We start from the raw sequence: 26185 nt of genomic DNA on the forward strand, positions 1-26185 counted from the left end.
TGCCTCCACCAGCAGGGCTTGGAGCCCAGGGAGCCTCCCGTTCCCTAGGGCACAGCTGGGTCTCCAGCTGACTTAGCCTGCTTGCACCACGTGGAGAGGTGGGAAGCAACGTGCAGCCAGCAGAATGGATCTCCAGTGTTTCCAGGGTATTTCCCGGGCACCAGTGGGTGTAGCAGAAATCTTCCTGCTAAGCAGGACATGTGTTGGAGGCTGGGACAGGAAGGACTAGTGTTGAGGATTCTCAGATTTGATGAAGACCTCAGACCTATTTTGGGGTCCACCTCTGTTAATAACTGGGGGCCTGGCCACTCTCTGAGCCTCAGTTTTTTTTTTTTTTTTGCTTCTGTTAAGTGGGTCCAGCAGTCTGGTGTCCAGGCTCCTTACAGAATGATTGCTTGAATTTTGTATATGGCAGTGCTTTGAAGAGCATTGAAAGGAAAGACACTAAAACAAGGATTGGCAAATTACAGCCCATGGCCTGTTTTTGTAAATAAAGTTTTATTAGAACACGCCCAGTCACACCCATCATTTGCATATCTTCTGTGGTTACCTTCTTGCAACTAAGGGCAGAATTGAGTGACTGCAGCAGAGAGTGTGGCTCACGAAGCCAAAAATATTTACTAGCTACCCTTTACGGAACAAATCTGTCAACTCCTGCATGGTTTATTATTATCAGGGCATGTCTAGCTCTGAGCACTTCCTGCTTCAGTTCCTCCTCCTAACATTGCTGTAGACCAGAGGAAACTGATCTGTGAAGCGGTCTCAAAGGGGTTGGAATTAGAGTTTCATAGGGTCCCTGAGTCTGTGATGTTCTCTGCGATGCTGGCAGTATCCATACTCTTGGAGAACAGCTGGTAGGATGCAGAGGGAAGAAAATCAGTGGGGAGTATGTAAGGGAATTAAGGAGTATGCACTTGCTGTTTGGCTACAGTCATGTAAAAATCTGTTTGCACAAGGGTAGGCTGGGTGCAGCAGGTAAAATGCAAACAGTCATGTGAGTGTGGTGATGGGTAGATTTTTCCATACAGGAATTCCCTGGTTATTTATCCAGTAACTATTAGAAGCCCTTAATGCAATTGCATTCCTAATGAAGCCTAGGCCTCCCCGCTGGGCTCACGCAAGGGTCTTAAAAGGCCACACAATTGTTTTTAAAGTATGTGAGAAAACAGAGACGTCGATCTTTCTAAATCTCATGATAAGGGACTTGCTGCAGCCGGAGACCAGGCTGCCAATGGCTTTGGACTCCTCTCTTGGCTCTTGGATTAGTTGAGCCAAGCTTCCTTATCTTCCGTCACTCCACCCCACCCCACCAATAGGACACCCTGCTTGCTGGGGGCCCTTCCTCCGAAATGTAAGTCACCTTCCTCACAGCCACCTAGGATGCTTATTTGAGATGCAGATTCCTGGGGGCCCCACCTGAGGTATAGGAAGTCAGAATCTCTGGGCTAAGACCCAGATTCTGGACTTTTCACCAACTGCCAGGTGATTTTTTTTTAAATTAATTAATTTATTTGGCTGTGTGGGATCTTTAGTTGCAGCATATGAACTCTTAGTTGCAGCATGTGGGATCTAGTTCCCTGACCAGGGATTGAAGCCAGGCCCCCTGCATTGGGAGCACAGAGTCTTAGCCACTGGACTGCCAGGGAAGTCCCCTAGGTGATTCTTTTGTATGGGAAAATTTGAGAATCCTTCCCCAGATAGAGCTGGGCCGTTCTCTCCCCCACTGAGGACTTCCTGCAGTTCTACATAAATGTATAGCGCCTATCCCAGTTCCTTATCCATGAGAACCCCTGGGCGTTCTCCCTAAGGTGGCTGCAGATTCTACCAGTCCTGCTCCTGGGGACCTCATGTCTCAGGCCAGGCTAACGGGTAAGAAAGCCATGAACTCCAGGCTCTGAGCACATATTTCTGGCCCGGGACAGGCTGGCACCAGCCTCCTGAAAGGAAAGATGACCTGTGCGTGGCAGGGGTGTGAAGGAGATTTCTGTTTACTCCCATCCCCTGGAGGTGTGCTGTGGTTTGCTGGCAGCTCAGTACACACACACACACACACACACACACACACCATCTCTGCTGTCCCATTATATAAGCTCCTCTTGTTCCTGTAGTTCAACTTAGAAAGCCAGGCCCTTCCTTGACCTCTGCAGGCTACAGGGTGCCCCTTCTCTCCCAGCCAATAAATTAATGATAATAATACCACCATCATCATTATTATTTTTCCCCCTCATGCTCAGTCATGTCCTGCTCTTTTTCAACCTCATGGATTGTAGCCCACCAGGCTCTTCTGTCCATGGGATTCTCCAGTCAAGAATACTGGAGTAGGTTGCCATTTTCTTCTCCAGGGGATCTTCCTGACCCACGGATTGAACCTATGTCTCTTGAGTCTCCTGCATTAGCAAGCGCTTATCTACTGAAACAAGCACCATGCTAAAAACTGTTTTCTCAGTTGAGGAAAGACTCAGAGGCTGTCAGTCTGACTCCAGGCAGCTCAAAAATTAGTGCATCCAGTCACCCGGGACCTTGTTAAGATTAGATTCTGATGCACTTCAGACACGTTCTCAGGTGAAGTTCACCAGGGCTGTAGGCCGTACTCGGGAGCGTGTCCTAGCCTGGAAGCGGGCGGGGTTGTTGGGGGTGCCTGTTTGCTACGCTCCTGCTTCCCCAGTCCCCAACCCCGAGGCTCCTCCCCACCGTGGTCCCCCCTCCCCTATTCTGTGGCTCTCCCAGCCCAGCCCAACTCCACCTTCCGCGTCCCCTCTGCCCTTGGACAAAGGCTTCTCTCTGGCACCCTGGGTCAGACCTGCTGAGACTTGCTGGGACACACCAGCCTTTTCAGGTTCCTGTCATGTGGCCCTGTTAATTAGCAAGGAAGGGCCTCATCAGCCGTTTGTGGGTTACATTCACATGGGGCCCCCTAGCTTCGTCCCTAAAAGGCTGGGGCTCCAGCCAAGTGACAAGGATCCCATGCCCTACCTCGGTGAGGTGGAGGTTGGGGCCTGTTTTGGGGTTCTGGGTTACTCTGGTCAAGGTAACAAACTCTCCAAGCTAGAAACCCCACCCTTTTTAAGCACCTGGAATTTTTTATTAAAAAACATAATATTTATTTTTGGCTGTGCTGGGTCTTCATTGCTGACTTTTCTCTAGTTGCAGTGCACGGGTTTCTCATTGCGGTGGCTTCTCTTGTTCTGGAGCACAGACTCCAGGCCACGCAGGCTTCAGTAGTTGCAGTATGAGGGCTCAGTAGTTCCGGCTGCCCGGCTCTAGAGCACAGGCTTAGTTGCTCCACGGCATGTGGGATCTTCCTGGATCAGGGATCGAACCTCTGTCCCCAGCATCTGCAGGCAGATTCTTTACCACTGAGCCACCAGAGAAGCCCCAAGCACCTGGAATTTGATGAGACCCGTGGCCAGTGCTCGTGGGATCATGTGGGGGCTCCTGGCAATTTGGGACCCCACACTGTCACCCCAGCCTTCCTCTCAGCTCTGCTAGCTTTTTTCTCTCCCTTGATTTTGGGAGGCTTCTCCCTAAAGGATCCCCATTTGGCGGAGGGGAAACCCAGCCTGAGCAAGTGCTCAGAGTCCTCGAGTGCTACCCGGAGGAGCTGGGGCATGACCTCAGACCTGATTCCCGGATGCATTTGTCTCCTCCAGGCCTCACCAACTCTTCAAGCTCTCTGGAGAGGGAGCAAAGGGATGTCGAATCCCTGCTGTGCTGGCTGTAGCCAGAGGGAATTGGATTCCAGAGTCAGGTTGCCTGGACTTGAATCCTGGCCTCTTTTCCTCACCAGCTGTGGGACCCTGGGCCGAAGACTTAACCTCTCTGAGCCTCAGTTTCCTCATCTGGCAAATGAGGATAGTAAAAGTGCCTCCCACACAGGTGTGTGAAGAGGGATGTAAAGAGAGCTTAGAATGGTCCTAGCTCATAATACTGTGTATCAGGTATCACACAGTTACAAAAAAAATTATTTTGTTTGGCTGTGCCAGGGCTTAGTTGCAGCACACTCTTAGTTGCGGCATATGGGATCGAGTTTCCAGACCAGGGATCGAACCCAGGCCCCCTGCATTGGGTGCCTGGAGTCTTGGCCACTGGGCCACCAGGCAAGTCCCAGAGAGTTACATTTTTATCATTCATTTCCTCTCTAGTTTGGACCTATCTAGGATGTGAGGAAGGAGATAAATAATTGTCCTGGACTTCAGCCTCCATGGAGACCCATGGGCAGCTTTGGGGCTGGGGCAGGAAGAGCATTTTGTCAGGCTTTCAACCCTGAGCTCTGTGAGGAAAGAAGGCCCAGTGAGAGGTTCCTCCTGTTGGGGAGAAGCAGAAAGGAAGGGCTGGGAGTGAGGCAGCCATAGGTACCCTGTCCTCAGCTCCCCCAGAGCTGGCGGTTCCCCCCTCCACATAACACACACACACACACACACACACACACACACACCCTGCTCCAAACCGAGAAAACTAGGTTAGCCTATTTGGGGAGAGGCAGTAAGCCACGTGCCATGTGTAGGGCACCCCCTTATTTGAGCCTGGAGCCCAGCACTGCAAGGGGGCACCCCGTTTGGGCCCTGGCACCACAGCTGCTCTGAGACTTTGGACCAGCACCCCCCACCAGCCATTCTGGGCCTCAGTCTCCCCATTGGCACAGAGGGCAGCCCCAAGGGTCCAGACTCTAGAATTCTCCCTGACAAGGGAGAAAAGGGCCACCCGCCTCCTGGTGGCTCTGCCCCATTGGGTAGAGTTGTCCAGCCTCCTCTCTGTCACCAGCTTTATCTCCTGACTTCATCTTCCTCAAGAGGCCCTTCTTTATCTCCTCTATTGAGGAGGGCGCTTCCCAGAAAGTTATTCTAGTGTCCCTGAGACTGATCCCAGCAGAGTTCATTTACTTCTGCAGGAAAATCCCCAAAGTTTGATTCTGTTGTCTTTCTCTTTATTTTGGACCTTGACCTTGAGGCTCAGAAAGCCCCAGCCCTGACCTTGAACTCGGGCATCCCAGCTTATGGCAGCGGTCACACTTACCCCACTTGCTGGTGTGACTTGACCAGCTGGGAACTGTGCCCGGGTATGAGGGGCCCAGGAAAGTGTATCAGGTTCTAGACACACCTCTTTTTCTTTTCTTTTTTTCCCCCTTGAAATAACATACATTTAATATCTCATAGTTCTGTAGATCAGAAGTCTGATCTCACTGGGCTAAAATTAAAATGTCAGCAACACTTTGTTCTTTTCTGGAGGTTCTAGGAGAGAATGTTTTCTCTCCTTTTCCTCCTTCTGCCTGCACTCCCTGGCTCACGGCCCCTTCCATCTTCAGAGCTGGCAATGGCCAGCTGAGTCTTTCACACATCACACCACTTTGCCTCTGCTTCCCTCATCATATTTCCTTCCCTGAATCCCAGCCACACCTCTTAGAACTGGGAAAGCAACTTGAATTTCCAAGAGGTGCTCCCGTGGAAGGGAGCCACCTGGGCCTTCCACGCCTGTCTCTGCCAGAGCTGCTCCCTTTCCACAGGTATTCTAGAGAACAATCATATTCTTAGAAAGGGTTTCCCAGTTCAAAATAACCACAAACCAACCAAGACAACAGTGCCTCAGAAGATGGGCTGAGTCATGGACTCTGTGGGCTTCCCAGGTGGCTCAGAGGTAAAGAATCCTGCTGCTAATGCTGGAGACATAAGAGATGCAGGTTCGATTCCTGTATTGGGAAGATCCCCTGGAGGAAGAAATGGTAACCCACTTGAGCATTTTTGGACAGAGGAGTCCATGATGTTGAAAACAGTCAGACACAACTGAGTGACTGAGCATGCATGAAAGATGCTTAGAAGCGTGCCTGACCCATTACAAGTGTCCAATAAATTCTACCTGGAATTATATTATTACTGCTATTATAGAGATCAGCTTGCCAGGTTGCTTGCTTCTAAAACTCCTGTGCTTAGTCAGCTCAGTCGTGTCTGACTCTTTGCAACCCCATGGACTGTAGCCCACCAAGCTCCTCTGTCCGTGGGGATTCTCCAGGCAAGAATACTAGAGTGGGTTGACATGCCCTCCTCCAGGGGATCTTCCCAACCCAGGAATTGAACCCAGGTCTCCCTCATTGCAAGTGGATTCTTCACTGTTTGAGTCACCAAGGAAGCCCAAAAATACTGGAGTGGCTAGCCTATCCCTTCTCCAAGGGATCTTCCCTACCCAGGAATCGAACCAGGGTCTACTGCATCACAGGTGGATTCTTTACCAGCTGAGCTACCAGGGAACCTCTAAAACTCCTTGGTACACAATAATAGTAACTATTAATATTGTGGTAACTCAACTGCAGAGAGGATGCTCCCTTGACCCCAACACTGGTACAGATTTAAATGAAATAGTGAGAGGGAGGGGAGCATGCCTGGGTTAGTCCCCACCCTACCCCATGTCCTAATAAGGGGCCAGGCAGCCATGGACCTGGCTGCCAGGTCAGATCTAGGTCCTTGGTTTCAAAGCCCTGTCTAGAGAATGTCCTCGGAAACCCTGGTGTCAACACGCTGGTGAGACATTAGAGCCAGTGAGAACTGGGTGGGCTTTAGTGTTAGCGGTTGGAGGTGTGGTTATCTCTACTATTCTTGTTTCTGATTGGGCCAAATCTACACTCTTACAACCTCCTTCTCCCTCCCCACCCACCCCCTGGCATCTTGGTCTCCAGGCCCAGGCGTGGAGGCTGGCAGCCACACTGGGAAATCGGGTTTGCCCAGAGTGTATGGGACAGGGCAGTGCTGGAAACTGGAATTTCCAGGGACGAGGGGAAAGCTTGCCGTGTTGGTCCCTCAGAAAGGTGGAGAATCTGGAATGTGCCAGCCAACTCTCTGCCTGGTAGGGCAACACACAAAGGTTTCTGGGTCCCATTTCTAAGATGCCCCCTGGAGCCTCCATGTCATATTCAAGGCCCTCTATGTCAGATCTGTAAACTCGTAATTTCCTCCTAAAGTCACATACAAGAGGAAAAGTAATCACCGTTCATCCAATGTTTCAGTTAGTAGCATACTAGTTCGTGGAATTTTGACTTTTCTCCTCTGTCCTCCCTAGCTAAAGAGGAAGTCTCCCACGTCCCATAAATGGAGAAAGTCCTCCTTGCTCATGGCCCATGTAATAGGAGGTCTGCAGTGACTCCTGCCTCTCGGAGGTGACAGTGTGAATCTGGGGCAGGATGGGAAATTCCCATCCATGTGTGCCAAGAGTCATGAGGGCGATTGGTTGAGAAAATGTGACTAGCGTCTCACTCCCTCCCACTCCTGTAGAAACAACCCAGAGCACAGGGCCAGCAACTAGAGGAAGAGAAATGTTCTGTATCATCTTTCTACAGGGGACAGAACCACATTTGCTGGCCCCGTCATTGCTCCCATTGTACAGATGGGAAAACTGAGATCCAGACTGGTTATATGACATGGCAAGTCCATGGCAGAGCTGGGATCTGTATTAAATCAGGTGGACCCTACTGTCCTGTTCTTTCTGCTCTGCCCTCAAGGACACCTCAAATGGAGCCATGACCCCCAATCATTGATGGTTTGGGGGCTAAAGAAATCTTGGGTTAAGGACTTCCCTGGTGGTCCAGTGGCTAAGACTCTGCACTCCCAATGCAGGGGGCCTGGGTTCAGTTCCTGATCAGGGAACTAGATCCCATATGCTGTAACTAAGAGTTTGTATGCTGCAACTAAGACCCGGCACAGCCAAATAAATAAACAAACAAATAAAAGAGATCTCAGGTTAGCAGAGTCCAGAAGGTGGGTGCTAAGCCACTGGGTGGCCTCATCTGCTCTACTAGTTTCAGATTAGAAATTCAAACACTCAAGAGAAAACAACTTGTTTTCTTCCCTCTCTCAGAGATAAGCATTAGCTGGGGCCTTGGCCAAGCTCTCAGTGCCCCCAAAGGAGGGTCTTGTGGGAGTGAAGGCTCAGATCCTGCAGTGGGTAGATCAGGAGACAGATGGTAGCTGGGGGCCGAAAGCCCCAGGAGACCCTGAGAAACCACCCCTGGAGTCCCTCGCAGTGCTGTTTCCGGTGGCCCCATCAGCGCACATCCACCTGTAGGATCTTGTCATGAAGAGGCGCCTGGCAGGGCCAAGCAGGGGCCACCAAGGGGCTTGGTTGTCCTTACTGGGAACTGCAGGGCAGACTAAACTCAGTTGGCCCCCATGCCCTTGATCCCCAGTCATGGTTTCCCCCATCTTGTCTCCTCTAGATGGGATCTATTATGGAGACAACCGGTTTGACACTGTGAGTGAGTCGGGAACCGCCACACTGAAAGCTCGGCCAAGAGTCCGGCCCCTGCTCACCTTTCTTCCGTTGGTGAGTACGTTCTGCCCTGAGGTCGGAGGGTCTGCTCTGGGCGGGCCACCTGGACTGCCACAGAGAAGGCAGCCCCACCTGCCCTGGTCCAAGTGGTCATCAGCCTCACCCTCTGTCCATCCTCTTCCTTCCTGATGCCAACTGAGGGCGGCTACTGGGAGGAGGCATGGCTCACGACAGGAAGGCTGAGATTAGGAGTGTCAGCTCCTTTGAGTCGAAACCTAAGGAGGGGTTATGGGGAAATTGGGTGCAGAAGCAATGGAGCGGTGGGTATCTCCAGCTCAATGGGATTCCTATTTTACACTCACCAGGGGCTGCCTGCTCCATGCCAGGCCTTGCATAGGATGCTGGGATTCAGAGATGATTGACCCAGGATTGCTCAAGGAACCCACTGCCCAGTATAGGGGATGAATCAGTAAGAGACTGTTAATACATAGACCAGAGCAGGAGCAGCCTACCGAGCCACAGGGATTGGTCAAGGAAGGCTTCTTGGAAGAGGTGACACCTGAACTGTCTCAAAGGTCAAATAGCAGTGACCCTTGGGAGAAGAGCACGTGGACTGCTTTATGTGTGGGTCTGAAACCGCCAGAAACCAAACACTCCCTTCTGGAGCCTGTGATTGGGCTTTTGTTCTCTGACAAGGGAAAGAGACTCAAAACAACCTCCCCGTGACTGGTTCTATTTACTGTGACGAGAGCTCTGGCTTTTCCAAGACAGCCTAGGCCTGTGCTGTCCAATAGAAATACAATGCAAGCCTCAGGTATAACTATTATTTCTAGTAGCAACATGAATAAGAAATAGGTAAAATTAGTCCAGAGATGATTATTTCAACATTTAACCAACGTAGAAGGTACGACTGAGATGTTTTACATTCTTTCACACTAAGTCATCAAAGTCTAGCGCGTCACACTTCGAGCACACATCCTGCTTCTGAGCAGTGACATTTCAAGGGCTCAGTAGCCACTTGTGGTCAGTGGCTACTATATACAACAGCCCAGATTTAGACCTAAACAGCCAGCCTCATAAATTCTAGGTTCATTACCATCTGTGAGACCTGGGTCCCTGTTGGGACAGTGACACCGGGGTCACAGCATCTCATACTTCCATGAGGCTCTGTTCTGCCTCAACTCAAAAGGCACCAAATCGTGATCTGAGTTTTCAGGGGCCCGTTAGACCTCACAGCACCCGACACCTTGGTCCCCGCACCCACAAATTCTGCCCAGCACTGCCTGGCACAACCACCTCCCTCGCACCATCGTCAATTTTTTTCTGGTTGTTCAGTCTCGCCACAGACCTGAAATTCTAGATGGGAGAGACTGAATCTTACATTCTCCTTGCTGTGTCCCCAAGGCCTGTATGTGGAGGGCTCAGCATACAGACTGCTGGGCATACGGCTATAATTTATTTTCCGGTTACAAAAGCAATTCATGGACATCGCAGACAAATACAGAAAGTACAACACCACCAGTGAAAAGGTATAAAGCAAATGACTCCACTCCTCACTGTTTCCAGAGATGCATAAAACTGTTTCCAGGGTTACCGCACCCATATATGCAGATGAAAACAGTTTTGAGATTGTCTGTCACTAGAAGTGAATTTGATTCTCTCCCTTCATCTACCGCATACTCAGAATTACAGCAGTGGGCACCCAGGGCTGACACACCCGTGCCCATTGTGGTTGATAAAATATTGAAATAAATGGCTGTTGCCCCTTGAGTGGCTGTTGGTCTCTTAGCTCCTCTCTCAGGTCTACACCAGCAAGTAAAGCGTTAATGAGGCATAACTGAGTTTGTTCTGATTGGTCAGCATCCTGTATCCCTGCCTCTACCCACCCACCCACTTTGGACAACTTGATTAACAGCACAGGTCCATACCTTTCTGCCCTCCTCCCTTCTGGTTGGGGTCCTCTGGTTTGGATCTGATCTGGGCCAACCAGGGCCTGACTGGGAGCGCTGCACAGGGTTAGGGGCTGCTGGCTGGTACTGGCTTGGGAACAGTCCTTCAGGGCAAGCCTCAGACCCCGTCCCAGGAGATGGGGCTTCTCCCCAGCAAACTCACAGCCCCTCACTGGTGAGGACGAGGGAATGAACACGCCATGAATCCACAACTGAATGGGACCTCGTGGGGTCCACACCAGCCTCCCTAGACACTGGCAGGAACTGAACCCAGAAAGGGAAGGTCATTCCGTGCCTTCAATGCCAACTGTGCAGCTGGCGTGGTCCTAGCCAACAGCAGGGCCATGAGATCGTGACTGACTTGTGGGGGGCCCTTCCTGTGTGTCAGGCACCATCCCAAGTGCTTAGCATGTGTTAACTGAACTGATAGAGAAGCTGAAGCTCAGGATGGGGAAGTAACTTGGTCAAGGACAGGCAGCTCATAAGTGGCAGAGCTGGGGTTTGTAGCCAGGCTCCCGGGTCCAAGTTCTATTGGGCCATCCTACCTGCCCTTCCACCCACGACCTAGAAACTTTTCCTTCTTCCCTCCCAACATCAGCCTGCAGAACCACCTGCATCTCCTGTGTCCGCCTCTCTGCACTCCTGCCTGGCCTTTTGGGGATCACACACCCCTCTGAGACCATGCTGAGGCTGTGGGCCACATCCACACGATCTTGCTTACAATTCCAGCACAGGGATCTCAGGCCCCAGAAGCCCACCTATGATGCACCTCGAGATTAGGAGCCCTGAGGCTGACCGCTTGTGTCCCGGGGACTTGTTTTGCTCCTGACTCAGGTCCTAAGATACAAAGCAGCTCCAGCATCTGGGTTATGGGGAACCCATCTCCTCTGCCTTAGGCTCTGGACTGGGGCCTCTGCTTTCCCCTCGCCGGGGCAGAAGGCCGGGAGAATGAGAGGCAGGAGGACAGAACTGCAGGTTCACACGCAGATGTGCACACTCTGCCCTCAGCCCCCTCCCCCCAAGCCAGGTTGGCTGGGGAGCTGGGCTGTGACACGGCCTCACAGCTGTGCCTCGCCCCTCCCTGTCCTGCCTTCCAACACTCAGGGGGCACCTCCCAGGCCTGACTCTGGGGCAGGGGAGGTGCCAGGCTGCAGTGCCCATGACAGGCCCATGCTCTTCCTTGAGTGCCAACCAGGCCAGGCCGTCTTCTGAGCATACAGTTGCTCTCATGACCCCTCATGAGCCCCCCGTGGGATGGTGTGAGAGGGGAGGGCAAGATGAGGAGGGGACGGGCATGGCTAGCGCTTCTGCTTCCTTCCTAAACCTTCCTTGCCTATTGAGGTGAAAGTTCAAAGGATGGAGAAATATTCTGGCCTACTCCATACTTTCCCAGGCAGCTGGCCGCCAAAGGCCAGTTACGAGAAGGACCCTGGGATCTCTCGGTGACTGGGCAGGCTCTGGATTGATCCTTGGGTGACCAGTCCCAGCTCTGCCTCTGGGCCACGAGGCCCTTCCTCTCCCGGGGCCTCTGGCTCCTCACCCATCAGCGGAGTTACATGCGATGGTCTGCTAAGGTCTCCTCAGCTGTGACTTTCTGTGTTCAAATAACTCACTAACAGAGGGGCAGGAAGTGGGGTCAGCTCTCTGGAGGCCCCCAGAGATGCCAGGCCCTCTGAAAAGGAGGCCCTCTAGCCACCAGGGCTTCCCCCACCCCACCCTGCCCCAATTTCCTGCTCTGAGAGCTCCAAGGAGCTGGATTAGCATGGCAAACTTCAAAACTGGGGGTGGGGGTGGGCATGGTCCTTGGTGAGCATTGGAATAAGAAAACTGAAGCCCAGGGAGGGGGGATGCATGCAACTCCCTCAGCTCCATGGAGGAAGAGACAGACCCCAAGCCCAGGTCTTTTCCCAATTCCCATCTACACCACCATGGATGGGCCTGTGCTAAATCTGGGAAGGGGCCTTTCTCCCCACTTCCTTCTCCCTCCAAGGGGAAGCTCGGCCCAGAACTCAAGCCACAGCCTGTCCCTAGCTTCTCAGAGCTGAGACGGTAGGACGGCTGGTGGTGGGAAGGGCAAACTTGTCTCTGGGGCTGCCTCTGGCCCCACCCCAGTCTGAACCCGACCATCTCCAGGGCAGTGCATATGAGGAATTGAAAAAGAAATGCCAATGAGGCAAATATGGGGAAACTGGCCAGACAGGTCCCCCGGGGTGCCTCAGGCAGTGAGAGCTCCCTGGGTCACCCCACCCTCTGAGTCAGGCAGGGCTGGCAGGGCCTGGGGAGATGTCAGGCTGGGCTCCGGGCAGGAAGCCTGACTGTTTGGAGGCCCACCCTCTATTCCTCAGCAGAGATGCAGCCCGAGTCAGCTGGATTTCTCCTTTCCACCCTTCCTCTCCATCCCCAGCCCCGGGAGCTGTCTTGGAAGCCAAGGCCCAGGCTCCCTTTGGGGTTGGCGCTCCTTTGGGTGAGCTGGGGAGGGCGGTCGGTCATGATTGGCTTTTGAGTGATTCTCTTGGCTGACGTTAGCTGTCAGGGCTCTTGGGTAGGGGAGCTCTGGGTGTTCCTGTGGGAGTGGGTGTCGGAAGCCTGCAGCCAGTGAACAGATGGAGCACCCTTTCCCCGCCGAAGCCACTCTGCCGCTGCCTACCTGGCTCTTCTTCCACAGGGAGGGCCTCAGCCTGAACCCCCAAAGCCCAACATACACCCTCATCCCAACCACATATGACCACCCCTTGGCCACCCTATGGGACTTCCCAGGTGGTGCTAGTGGTAAAGAACTCGCCTGCCAACGCAGGAGACGTAAGAGACACAGGTTCTCTATCCCTGGGTCGGGAAGATCCCCTGCAGGAAGAAATAGCAACCCACTCCAGTATTCTCACCTGGAAAATCCTATGGACAAAAGAGCCTGGCAGGCTATAGTCCATAGGGTTGTAGAGTCGGACACGACTGAAGTGATTTAGCACACACACTTGGCCACCCTGTGGGTTCAGGGATGTGTGCCCCCTACTCAGGCTGCCTTCAGAAGGACTGATTGGGAAAGCATCTCTAGAAGTGACCTAAAGTGTGAAAGTGTTAGTTGCTTCAGTTGTGTCCAACTCCTTCTGACCCCGTGGACTGCAACCTGCTGGGCTCCTCTGTCCGTGGGGATTCTGTAGGCAAGAATACTGCAGTGGGTTGCCATTTTCTTCTGCAGGGGATCTTCCCAACCCAGGGATTGAAACTGGATCTCCTGCATTGCAGTTCTTTACCACTGAGGCACCAGAAGAGGCCTAAGGCCCATTTGAATGGAGGATTCTAGGGACCTTGGTGTCTGGAGCAAGGTCAGGAAGGGGGCGGGGTGGGCTCTTAGGGCTTGCCTCCTTGACCCCATGGACTCCTTGCCCTGCAGGGCAACAGAGCACAGCCCCCAGATGAGAGAGATCCTGGGGTGGCAGGTCGGTCCAGAGTAAGACAACATTGTTGGTGGAATTCTTTGTCCCCCAGAAAGGAGGCATGAGCTTCAGCAGAGGGCAGGGGCTGGGGCAAGGAAGTCCTGGAGCTCTTTTTATATTAAAAAAAATTTTTTTTCCTAAGGTTATTTTTTTTTACATGGACCATTTTTTTAAAAGTCTTTATTGAATTGTTACAGTATTGCTTCTGTTCTATTTTGGGGTTTTGACAAGGCATGTGGGGTCTTAGCTCCCCAACCGGGGATCAAACTCACACCCCCTGCACTAGAAGGTGAAGTCTTGACCACTGGACCACCAGGAAGGTCCTGGAGCTCTTGATTTTAAATGCTCACTGGGTCCCCCAAAGCCGGGAAACAACCGCCAGGGCTTCACCCAGCTGGGGACGCTGGGTGCCGGGAGGGGTTTCCTTGTGGCCCTCGCTCCGGGGGCCCATCCCCCTGCTCCCCAGCCTTCCGCAGTGTTCCCAACCATTCCCGGCTCTGACTCTGACTCAGGGTCACCTCCCTCACCCCCCGAGCTCTGCACCCCACACTGAGGTGCCCCAGCCAGGCTCCTGGAGGATCTGTGAGGAAGTTTGCATTCCATAGTGTGTCACTAAGGCTCTGAGCTGGCTCGCACTCAAGGTCAACTGTGTGTAGCCCGTTGGCCCAACCCTTGTGACCCACCCTTGGGGTTGGCCTGCGATCTGAGGAACCCCAGGTATGAGGATGTGTGTCCCGGCCCAGGGAGGGCAAGGAGACTGGGCTGGGGCCATCGGTGGGGTGAGGCTGTCCCCCAGATCCTTGGTGGTGCATCAGGGGGCTAGTGGTGGGCTCTGACTCCCTATAACTTTAAGGGGGAGACAACCTCAGTCCTCAAATAGTGAATGCTTTCCTCCCCTCCTCTTTTCTGCTTTCTTTCCTCCTTCTCTTTAACTCTGAAATATTTGTGGTCAAAAGGGCAGTAGGGGATTCCCGGTGACCTGGCCCTGACTTCGGGGAAGCACCCATCTATCTCTTCAAGCCCAACCAGACAGACACATCCCAGGAGTCCCTCCCAGAACAGAGTATCCATGGACTCGGGCCACTGCTCACCCACTGAGCCTTGTTAGGACCTGAGGGGTGGGGGCCCGAAGAGATGCCCCCTCCTTGAGTGCTTCTCTGCGGGATCTCTTTAGGTGTGGGGAGGCCTCTGATGTCACAGCAAACCCACAGAGGTGGGATCAACCCCATCTTACAGATGAGAAAACTGAACCTCAAAAGGCAAGAAGGGGGCACACTTCCTGACCACGGAGTGTGTGATTCTATCTTTGAGACAATGGAGTTAAATTAAGATTGCCAGAGTGGTCTGCTGCTGCTGTTGCTAAGTCGCTTCAGTCGTGTCCGACTCTGTGTGACCCCATGGACTGCAACCTACCAGGCTTCTCCGTCCATGGGATTCTCCAGGCAAGAACACTGGAATGGGTTGCCATTTCCCTCTCCAATGCATGAAAGTGGAAAGTGAAAGTGAAGTCGCTCAGTCATGTCCGACTCTTAGCGACCCCATGGACTGCAGCCTACCAGGCTCCTCCATCCATGGGATTTTCCAGGCAATAGTACTGGACTGGGGTGCCATTGCCTTCTCCAGTGTGGTCTACCCACCTACAAAATCCATGCTTTTCTTCTTTTTTTAAGCATTCATTTATTTGGCTGCACTGGGTCTTAGGGACAGCACGCAGGATCTTCACTGCATCACGCAGGAACCTGTGTGGCAACACCTGGAGTTTCTAGTTGCGGTTCACAGGCTTAGTTGCTATGCAGCATGTAGGATCTTAGTTCCCCAACCAGAGATCGAGCCCACATCCCTCGAATGGCACAGTGGATTTTGACCCACTGGAGCACCAGGGAAGTAAGTCCCATGCTCTTCTTAATTACAAGAACTTAAAAAAACAAAAACAAAAAACTACGGATTGTGTGTGTGTGTATTTTTTAATTGTGAAGGAAACAGAAGTTCATTGTTCAGAACTGAAAATAGAGACAAGTATAAGGAAGGAAATATATATAAATATTCTCAGAATGGCACTTCCGTCCCTAGGCTCCCTGCCAGCTAATCATTGCTGGGTGACCTTTCAGTATACGAGGCTGTGATGGGGCTGCTTGACTGAGCTGAAGAGTGGGCAAGGTGACGGGGATCTTAGCTTCTGGGTGTTGTCCGGGTGTGGGTTCGGGAAGGGCTGAGGCCCAGCTTCAGGGGGAATGCTCCACCTGGACTCTGCCCCAGGCATTGAGCAAGGCTGCTGTTGCGGAGTGGGGGTGGCCTGGCTGAGGACTGAGGCGCCAAGGGGCTGCCCCAGCAGAGGGGCTCAGATGCTCATTTGCATGTTTTTGGTCATTTCCCTTGCCTACCGGGTGGCCACACCCCGTCCCTCGATGTGGGGCCGTTGTCCCCAAGGGCCAGACACGTCTCCCTCCTGAGTCTGCTTGAGGGGTACGCCAGCCCCTGCAGGCAGCCCCCTGGGGCGTGGGGTCTGTGATTTTCCCAGGGCAAGCGTGCTGAGGGTGGGGCAGCCCTCGGCTGACTGCGGCGGTCACAGGCCCACATCGGAGCCAGCGGTGACCTCAGGCCCAGTCCTGCCCGCTTGGCCTCGCCCTGTGACTCCTGGAAAAGCAGCTTCACAGACTCCTCCCTCCCCCCTCCTCCCCTTTCCTCCTTCCCTGCCCCCACTTGTTCCGCCGCCCCCCTCGCCCCAAGAACTCTCCCGAGACAAGGGCGGAGGTCCATCTCAACACCTGGTCATGGAAGGGTGGCCTCCGGTGTTCAGGCCGCTGCCCACATGGCACAGGTGAGCTGAGCACAGGTGGGACTTATGGGCCAGGACTCACAGAACGCCAGGCTGGAGATGATCCTAAAGAGCGTTCACAGGAGGAAGGGAAGGAGGCCCTTTGTTCCCAGTTAATTGGTGGTGGGTCTGGCGCCAGAACACAGACTTTACACCTCCCTGTCCTGTGTTCCTGCCACCTCTCATTCATTCATCCAGGAGTTTCTTCACTCATCCAACTCTCACTGAATTGCCCTATCTGTGCCAGGTGGGGCAAAAAGAATCAGCCGTCCCCCTACCCACAGACAGGCTGGGCTGGGCCGGCAGAGACCAGGGCCACCTGCAACAGGCCTCGTTTATGTTGGAGGAGAAGGCAATGGCACCCCACTCCAGTACTCTTGCCTGGAAAATCCCATGGGCGAAGGAGCCTGGTAGGGTGCAGTCCATGGGGTCGCTAAGAGGCGGACACAACTGAGCGACTTCACTTTCACTTTTCACTTTCATGCATTGGAGAAGGAAATGCAAACCCACTCCAGTGTTCTTGCCTGGAGAATCCCAGGGACGGGGGAGCCTGGTGGGCTGCTGTCTATGGGGTTGCACAGAGTCGGACACGACTGACGCGACTTAGCAGCAGCAGCATGCTGGAGGAAAAGTGTGAGTGTGAATAGTGGCAAAGAGGGCAGGCTCCGAGTTCCAGTATCGACGCTGCTGTTTATTAGCTCTATGACCTTGGGCGATGTACTCAGCCTCTCTGTGCCTCTGTTTCATCTTCTATACAATAAAAACAACAACCTACCTCTTAGGGTTACTACGACGATTAACTAGGTTGCTACATGTGAAGTACTCAGAACAGTGCCTAGCACATAGTAGGCACCTAATAAATGTCAGGTATCAGAATGCACACACAGGGTGAGGAACACACTGAGAAGAGAAATGAACTCGGGCTAAGGTTGCCAAGGAGGACTTCGTGGAGGAGGGGTATTTAATCTAGGGTTTAAAGGATAGGTAGGAGTTAGCTGGACAAAGAAGGGCATCTAAGAATAAGAACCAAAGTTAAAGGAGATAATTAATAAGGATCTACTGTACAGCACAGGGAACTCTTCTCAATACTCTGTAATGACCCATATGGGAATAGAGTTTTAAAAAGTGGATATAGCTATATGCATAACTGATTGATTTTATTGTACAGCAGAAACTAACACATTTTAAATCTACTATACTCTAATAAAAAAAAAAGAGCAAAGCAAGATTTGGGAGGTCTGAGAGTATGTGGGAGTGAATCGCAAGCAGCTGCAGTGATTCTGCACGGTGGGGGAGGGAAGTAGAGCCAAATCATTTAGGGGCTTTTCAAGCTATAGATTCACCCCCAGAACCTCCAAATACTCCCTCCAAGGAGTGGTCTCTCTGCCGTACTGAAGATCCCTGCTGCAGGGAGCCCATTTGCTCTTGAGTGAGGCAGGTCTCCAGGGACACTGGTGGAAAAACACGAGAACCACTAACTGGAGCCCAGAATTTGTGAGTGGGTGGGAGAATGTGGTGGGAGCTGTGGACAGGACAGCTTATGAAAAGTCTAGAACGCCATGGGAAGGCATTTGGGTGTCATCTTCCGGACCGACAGAAGGACACTGAACAGGGAAGGGACCTGCTCTGGGATGCATTTTATTTCTTTCTTTATTTTTTAAAAAATATTTATTTATTTTTCGTTGCATTGGGTCTTAGTTGTGACTCCCGGGCTTCTCTCTAGTTAAGACATGGGAGCTCAGCAGTTGTGGCCCATGGGCTTAGTTGCTCCGAATCAGGTGGGATCTTAGTTCCCCAGCCAGGGACTGAATCTGTGTCCCCTGCATTGGGAGGCAGAGTCTTAACCACTGGACCACCAGGGAATTCCCTGAGATGCATTTTAGAAAGAACATCCTGGCATCAGGCTTAAAGAATGGGGTGAGGCAGAAGCCAGGGAGATGATAGCAGTAGTCTGTCTGTCTGTCTAGGTAACAGACAGTGAGGACTGAAGGAGGGCCAAGCTTTCGGGGTAGCAGGAAGGGAGGGACACAGGATGTGCCTGGCAGAGCCAGGTGAAAAGCTGGGGGTGTAGGTGACTAGTAGATGCTTGGAAAGACAGTGATACCTAATTAACTGTGAGTTCTTAGGCAAGTCACCTAACCTCTCTGCCTCAGTTTGCTCATCTGTAAAGGGGAGGTGTAATAACACCGATCGCATCTCATGTTGTGAAAAGCAAATGAATTAAGAGATGGAAGACAGAGCACATGGTACAGATGGATGTGAGAGTTGGACTGTGAAGAAGGCTGAGCGCCGAAGAATTGATGCTTTTGAACTGTGGTGTTGGAGAAGACTCTTGAGAGTCCCTTGGACTGCAAGGAGATCCAACCAGTCCATTCTGAAGGAGATCAGCCCTGGGATTTCTTTGGAAGGAATGATGCTAAAGCTGAAACTCCAGTCCTTTGGCCGCCTCATGCGAAGAGTTGACTCATTGGAAAAGACTCTGATGCTGGGAGGGATTGGGGGCAGGAGGAGAAGGGGACGACAGAGGATGAGATGGCTGGATGGCATCACTGACTCGATGGACGTGAGTCTGAGTGAACTCCAGGAGTTGGTGATGGACAGGGAGGCCTGGTGTACTGCGATTCATGGGGTCGCAAAGAGTCCAACTGAACTGAACTGAACTGAACTGAGCAGCTGTTATGGTTATGGTTAGGGTCGGGAATATTAGAAACGAGAGAAAGAAGTGAGATGCTGATGTCTGTCCAGTGGATGGGTAAGCTGTAAGTCTCCCTCAAGACTTTCTCTCTTGGTGTTCTTGTTCTTTTGTTTGCGGGAGTGTGTGCCAAGTCGCTTCAGTCGTGTCCGACTCTTTGCGACCCTATGGACTGTAGCCCATCAGGTTCTTCTGTCCCTGAGGTTCTTCAGGTGAGAATACTGGAGTGGTTTGCTGTGCCCTCCTCCAGGGGATCTTCCTGACCCAGGGACTGCACTCTCGTGTCTTAAGTCTCTTGCATTGGCAGGCAGGTTCTTTACCACTAGCGCCACCTGGGAAGCCCTTGGTCTTTTGTTTGCTATGTTTTAACTTTTTAAATTGTTAAGATACATAACATACAATTTACCATTTTAACCATTTTTAAATGGACCATTCAAGGGTATTAAGTAACTCTTTCTTTTTAACCAACCCTAATGTGCAGAGCAATTGCAGGAATAGTACAAAGGACTCCCTAGCACCGCCACCTAGATTCACCACATTGTGCTCCATTTGCTTAATTTGCTCTCTCTCTCTTGTTATTTACACATTGTTTCTTCCCAAATGTTAAAGAGTAATTTGAGACATCGGATCCCTTTATTCCTACTTACCTATTCATAACATTGTAAATCAACTATAATGCAATTAGTAAAAAACCAAAACCTTCCTCTTCAAAAAAAAAAAAATCTTACATACCATGTGTGTGCTATGTAAGCACAAACATTCTCTGCACAACTAGCAAATTCAGGAATTTAATATTGATACGATACTATTACCTGATATACCTTTTACATTCAATCATCGCTGATTGTCCATTAAGACCCTTTTACAGCACACCCTTCCCCTATCGCAGGATCACACATCGCATTGAGATGTACCTCCAGCCCCTCTTCCAAAGGAGGCTTCACCTCAGTCCTCTGAGGCTAAGGGAGGCAGGTGAGGAAGTTCACTCCCCGTGGAGATGGATGCTGTTCACACCTGTGCATTTGCACACTGAACTCTGTCACCACCCAAGCCAGGGCACTGGATGCCAGCTCCCTGGGTCCCCGTGTTGAAAGGGGAGTGACGTACCTTCCAGGTCTGTTTTACTAGCACTTGCATTAAAATAAGTTTGTATTTGCCTTCCTCAGTCCACACTGGTGGAAGGGACAGCTAGCCCAGGCAGGTGTGAGGAGAAGAAGCAGGGCCAGCTGGGGCTTGGGGCTGCGTTCATTTCAGTATTGGGGGCTCCTAAGATCATGGCATCTGGTCCCATCACTTCATGGGAAATAGATGGGGAAACAGTGGAAACAGTATCAAACTTTATTTTTTGGGGCTCCAAAATCACTGCAGATGGTGATTGCAGCCATGAAATTAAAAGACGCTTACTCCTTGGAAGGAAAGTTACGACCAATCTAGATAGCATATTAAAAAACAGAGACATTACTTTGCCAACAAAGGTCCGTCTAGTCAAGGCTATGGTTTTTCCAGTAGTCATGTATGGATGTGAGAGTTGGACTGTGAAGAAAGCTGAGTGCCAAAGAATTGATGCTTTTGAACTGTGGTGTTGGAGAAGACTCTTGAGAGTCCCTTGAACTGCAAGGAGATCCAACCAGTCCATCCTAAAGGAGATCAGTCCCAGGTGTTCATTAGAAGGACTGATGCTGAAGCTGAAACTCCAATACTTTGGCCACCTGATGCAAAGAGTTGACTCATTGGAAAAGACCCTGATGCTGGGAGGGATTGGGGGCAGAAGGAGAAGGGGATGACAGAGGATGAGATGGCTGGATGGCATCACCGACTCAATGGACATGGGCTTGGGTGAACTCTGGGAGTTGGTGATGGACAGGGAGGCCTGGCGTGCTGCAATTCATGGGGTTGCAAAGAGTTGGACACGACTGAGCAACTGAACTGAACTGAAGGAGTGAGGCTGGACTTTGGGACCTACCCCAAGGGTAACAGAGTACCACAGCACCTCAAGCACTCTGGGGATGTGATAGGTGTGTTCTGGACTCTGTGTGTGTATGTGTGTGCGCGTTCCAAGGCTGCTCGGGAGACAGACTTCCATCCTGTGGTCTTTGGGATCTAATTCGTTTTCAGAGTTAAGATCAAAGGTGGGGTGGACAGTATTACCTCCAGCCCATAAAGTCCGTCTGTGTTCCTAATTCACACATAATTATAGGGTGACCCAGAAGGTGCTTCTGGGATTCCAGGCAGCTTGCTTTGATTGTTCACAGTATTTTCACCTTTGTGGGGAGAAGATTTAGAACACAGATTCCAGGGTTAGGAGCATTATCTCCTGTGGTCGTCATAATGGCCCCACAAAGCAGGAAATACATCCATTTTATACATGAAGAAAATGAGTCTCTGATTTGTAGAAAAGGGAAGTTAGGAGGCCTAGGTTTGCACCCTGTCTCTTAAGGGATTTGAGATAACAGAGTGCTGGCACACAGTAGGTGCATAAATGATAGATGAACATCATAGTTGCTACGGCTCATCCAAGCTCACACTGCTGGCAACGTCACACACGCACAGGCGAAATCCAGAGCACGACTGGAATCCGAAAACTCTTGATGAAAAGTCCCCCCCCCAAAAAAAAAAAAAGAAAAGTCCCTAGGTCTTTCTACTTTCTAATTATGTGCAAAAGAGTAATGAGAGCTCAACCCTGGCTTTTAAAGGCCTGGCCTCCATCTCATCAAAATCAGAGTATACATACTCCATGAGGGTTATTAGCCAGTCACTCGTGGGTATACCGCAAAGTTGGACAGGACTTAGCGACTGAACAGCTAGACAGTCTTGTGTACTGCCTCTCGTGCAGTATGTTCCGCATCTCAGAATGCAGGGTTGAGAGAGGCTGAGAACAAGTATGTGGCCATTTGACTCAAACAGAGGCAGAAAAAAAGTAGATGGTGGAGCAAGGCCGTTCAGTTCTTCAGAATTCTTTAAGAATAAAATGAGTTGTTTGCTGCCCTCATATAACCAGAGAGTAATTCTGAGACTGCCCTTGGTACCCCAAGGTCTTGTGGATGTTTGTGAAACATCTGCCTGGAATCCCCCTTCGTATATATTAAACCATTAAGTCTAGAGGGTTGGTGCCATCAGCCCATCAGTGAGCAATAGCTTGGCTTACTATGTGTCCATGTTTGGGGGATTCATGTAAGACATGTCCCTGGGCTCCAAGGAACAACCAGATCTCATTGGAGGAACTGGGGGAATATCTAGAGCGCGAACAGGAGTCCTCCCTTGTGGGACTTGGCTGCGGGTTGCTCTGAACAGCAGTCGGTCAGTATGGCCTGGTGCAGACAAGGGATGGCTCTGTAGGAATAACAAGAGCTAACGTTTGTTGGAGAAGGCAATGGCAACCCGCTCCAGTACTCTTGCCTGGAAAATCCCACGGACGGAGGAGCCTGGTAGGCTGCAGTCCATGGGGTCGCTCAGAGTCGGACACGACTGAGCGACTTCACTTTCACTTTTCACTTTCATGCATTGGAGAAGGAAATGCAAACCCACTCCAGTGTTCTTGCCTGGAGAATCCCAGGGACGGGGAGCCTGGTGGGCTGCCGTCTATGGGGTCGCACAGAGTCAGATACGACTGAAGTGACTTAGCAGCAGCAGCAGCAGCAACGTTTGTTGGGTTTCACTGCATGCCAGGAGCAAGTGCTTTTTGTGTATTGCATCACTTAATCCTCACAACTTCCCTAGAATAGGTAAATTCTATTTTTCTTTTGTGACCATGCTGTGTGGCATGTGAGAACCTAGTTCCCCAACCAGGGATCGAACCTGTGCCCGCTGCCACTGGGAGTGTGGAGTCTTAACCACTGGACTGCCAGGGAAGTCCCAGTAAATTTTATTTTTAAATCAGTTTCATAGTCAAGGAAACTGAGGCACAGAGAACCTAAGTCATTGGCTGAGTCATATAGCCAGTGGAAGGCAGAGCTAGAATTCAAATTCAAGCAGTCTGGCTCCAGAATTTTCTCATTCCCTCTACCGTCTTTCTCGAGGGGCTCTGTGAATCCTTTTAGGATTAGAGACTTGGACTTTAGTGAAGCAAAATGCTCAGGGGTGGGAGCTCCACAGACCTGGGCTTAGCACCACTGGTCGTGAGAGTGTAAACAACTTGTCAGACTTCTAAACCTCTGCGTTCTCTGGCTCATGGGGACAACGTCTTCATTGCAGGGTGGTGTGATGGTGAGCATGTGTTTACAGCACAGAGCAAGGGGTGTTACTGTTAGAAATGGATGGTGGGAAGAGGGGCACAGCCTGACCAACACCCAGTATCAGGGATGAACATGAACCAGAGGGGTGGGTTGGAAGGATCCTAGAGAGGGAGCTGGTTCAGTTAGATTGTTGGATTTGCTGTAACAGGTGAATGGAAATTAACACTAGCTTGAAGGATACCGCCAGGGTGTTGAGGACCTTGAAGGCTACCACAAAACGCCCCACAGCTCCTCCAAAGGACAGGTGTGTGGACTTTGTTGACATATGGAAATGTGTGTTTGGAGGGAAAAAAAAAAATAGAATGCAAAATAGTATGTACAGACCAACAGCTGTGTAAACGCGTTATGGTCTGCAAGCCTAGAGATCTGAAAGGTATCCACAGTGTTGTCAATACTCCAGGTCACCGCTCTTTTCTTATTTACTTTTCTGTAACTACCTAATGAAAACTAAGCGTGAACGGGAGGCCAGGCCAAGGGGGGTTGGCTTTTGATCTTGTGGACATCCCTGGGGAGTCATGAACAGTTTTGTTTTGTTTTTATCTGTTTCAATTGAGATTTATATACAGTTGACTCATTATTTGCAGATTCGGTATCTGTAATTCACCTACTCGCTAAAATTTATTTGTAACCCCCCAAATCAGTATTCAAGACACTTTGGCTCGAGCGGAGCAGTGAAAAGTTTGCCACCTGCTGCACAGGGAACCAGCTGAGGTCGAACAGGACATTTCGCTTCCTTGTTTCAGTCCTGGTACTGTAAATAAGCGTCCTTTTCTGTTTAGTGCCGTGCTTTTCATATTTCTTTGCTTTTTGTTGGTGATTTTGCTATTTAAAAATAGCCCTTAAGGACTTCCCTGGTAGTCCAATGGTTAAGACTCTGTGTCTCCAATGTAGAGGGGCATGGGTTAGATCCCTGGTCGGGCAACTAAGATCCCACATGTTGTGTGGAATGGCTAGAAAAACATTTTTAATTTTAAAAATTAAATAAAATGCCCCCTAAGCACAGGGCTGATGTGCTGTCTAATATCCCTACGTGCAAGGAAGCTACGAGGTGCCTTACAGAGAAAATACGCGTGTTAGGTAAGCTTCGAAGGCGTGAGTTATGGTGCTGCTGGCCATGAGTTCAATATCAGGGAGTTAACACCAGACATTAAATAAGGTATCTTTAAAAAGAAACATGCATAAAGACAAAGTTGTATATTGATCAGCTGATGAAAGTGACTTCACCAAGATTTACAGAATCTTTACCCTGTATTTCCCTCAAGGCATGGGTCCAGTTTTTACTAATTCACTGCAGCAATTTCACAGACCCTAACTACCACAAATAACAAGACTTGACTATATCACAGAATTCACCCTTTTAACTGAGCCCATATTTCAATATACTCACAAGGTTATCCCTGTGGATTTTCCAGCAATTATAACAGCCTCACGGAGCAGCAAGTTAAGAACTTTCTGTCTTTCCCTGTCCCCTGATGGTTCTGCTGTCTTTCAGGATGCCCAGGAGAACCATGGACTGGCTGTACCCACGCCCTGTGTGCCAGACAGCTTTGCAGACAAACAAGTGACAGGTAAGAGGACCCCAGGCTTGAGACTTGTCCATCTTTCTAATTTCCTCCTTAAGCCCAAGCATCTGGACCTCCCTCTCCAGCTGGTGATAAAGCTGGAGTCCCCAGGCCTCTTGGCTGCTAGCTGCTGTGGGTGGGAGATGAGGAGAGCCAGGGCTAAGACCCAGGGGAGGAAGGATGGTTAGGGACATGGCCAGAGCAGGAACAAGGGCAGCGTCAGTGATAGAAAGAACCCTGGAGTCAGGCAGTCCTGGCTTTGAATCCCAGCTCCCCCATGTTAGCCTCGCTCCCTGGGGCAAGTCACTTAACCCCTTGCCCCTCCTTATCTCCGGGCAAGACAATTCCAGTTCTGGAAGCGCAAACAAAGTACTGGATAGGAAGTGAGTCACTTCTTGTCATATCTCTGCTCAAAACCCACCAGCGACTTCCCTTGTCACCTAATGGAAGGGTTCTTGCCAGGATGGCCAGAATCTGGCCCCACCTGGCTTAATCTGCTGGCTTTCTTGTCTCATCCCACTCTCCTTGCTGCTCCTTCAATATCCAGGCTCGTTTGCAGCCTCGGGCCGTTGCACTTCCTGCTGTCCAGTCTGTTCTTCCCTTGCACTCGTGCACAGCTCGCTCGCTCTCTCTCATTCCGTCTTTGCTCCAATGTCACCTTCTCACCCAGGTCTTCCCGGACCTTGCTATTCACATTGCACCCCCGGCACCCCTCCTGGGTTTCCCCTCCGTATCACTCTTCACCTCAATGTGCTGGAAATTTACTAATATATTCACTGTCTATTTCATTGTCCCGTTAAAACACAAGCTGCCAGAGGGCCAGTATTTTGACTATTTTTTGGTTTGTCTTTTCTGCTGTGTCCTAGCTCTTAACACTTGGGTGCTCAATGGATGTTGTCTGGTCTTTATTTTGAAGTCAGGAAACTGAGAGGAGCCCTTCAGAGCTGCACATTTCTGGGTTTGTTTCATTCTGTGCCAGAAATTGAGAGGTGGGGGAGGCAAAGATATGTGCCCCTCAGAGAGGAGTAACCAGGGCATCCTGGTGGTCTGCAGACACTAGGGAGGGGGCAGGGACTGGGGCCGGGGGATAGGGATTTGAGCCTCTGGGGCCAGGGTAGAGGACTCAGTATCTCTCTAGTGCCTGAATCATCCAAGTCAATTCATTTCTACACACCCCATCCATCCGGCAGTCCAGAGTCCATTCCAGTTCTCTGTGAGGTTCTCTGGGTTCTTGGTAGATTCAGGATCTTTAGA

The 26185-nt window shown here is 50.9% G+C and overlaps 1 protein-coding gene across 1 annotated transcript in view; it reads left to right on the forward strand.

Annotated features, from left to right (window-relative positions):
- Positions 1-26185, forward strand: part of C2H6orf132 (chromosome 2 C6orf132 homolog) — a 36491-nt gene that overhangs the window by 2852 nt on the left and 7454 nt on the right. The window contains exons 2-3 of the mRNA XM_006069191.4: positions 8198-8304; positions 24862-24937. Of these exons, the coding sequence (XP_006069253.4) occupies positions 8198-8304; positions 24862-24937 (183 nt within the window). The remainder of the gene's footprint in view (positions 1-8197; positions 8305-24861; positions 24938-26185) is intronic.

This window comes from Bubalus bubalis, chromosome 2, assembly GCF_019923935.1.
Source record: "Bubalus bubalis isolate 160015118507 breed Murrah chromosome 2, NDDB_SH_1, whole genome shotgun sequence".
Classification (NCBI taxonomy): Eukaryota; Metazoa; Chordata; class Mammalia; order Artiodactyla; family Bovidae; genus Bubalus; species Bubalus bubalis.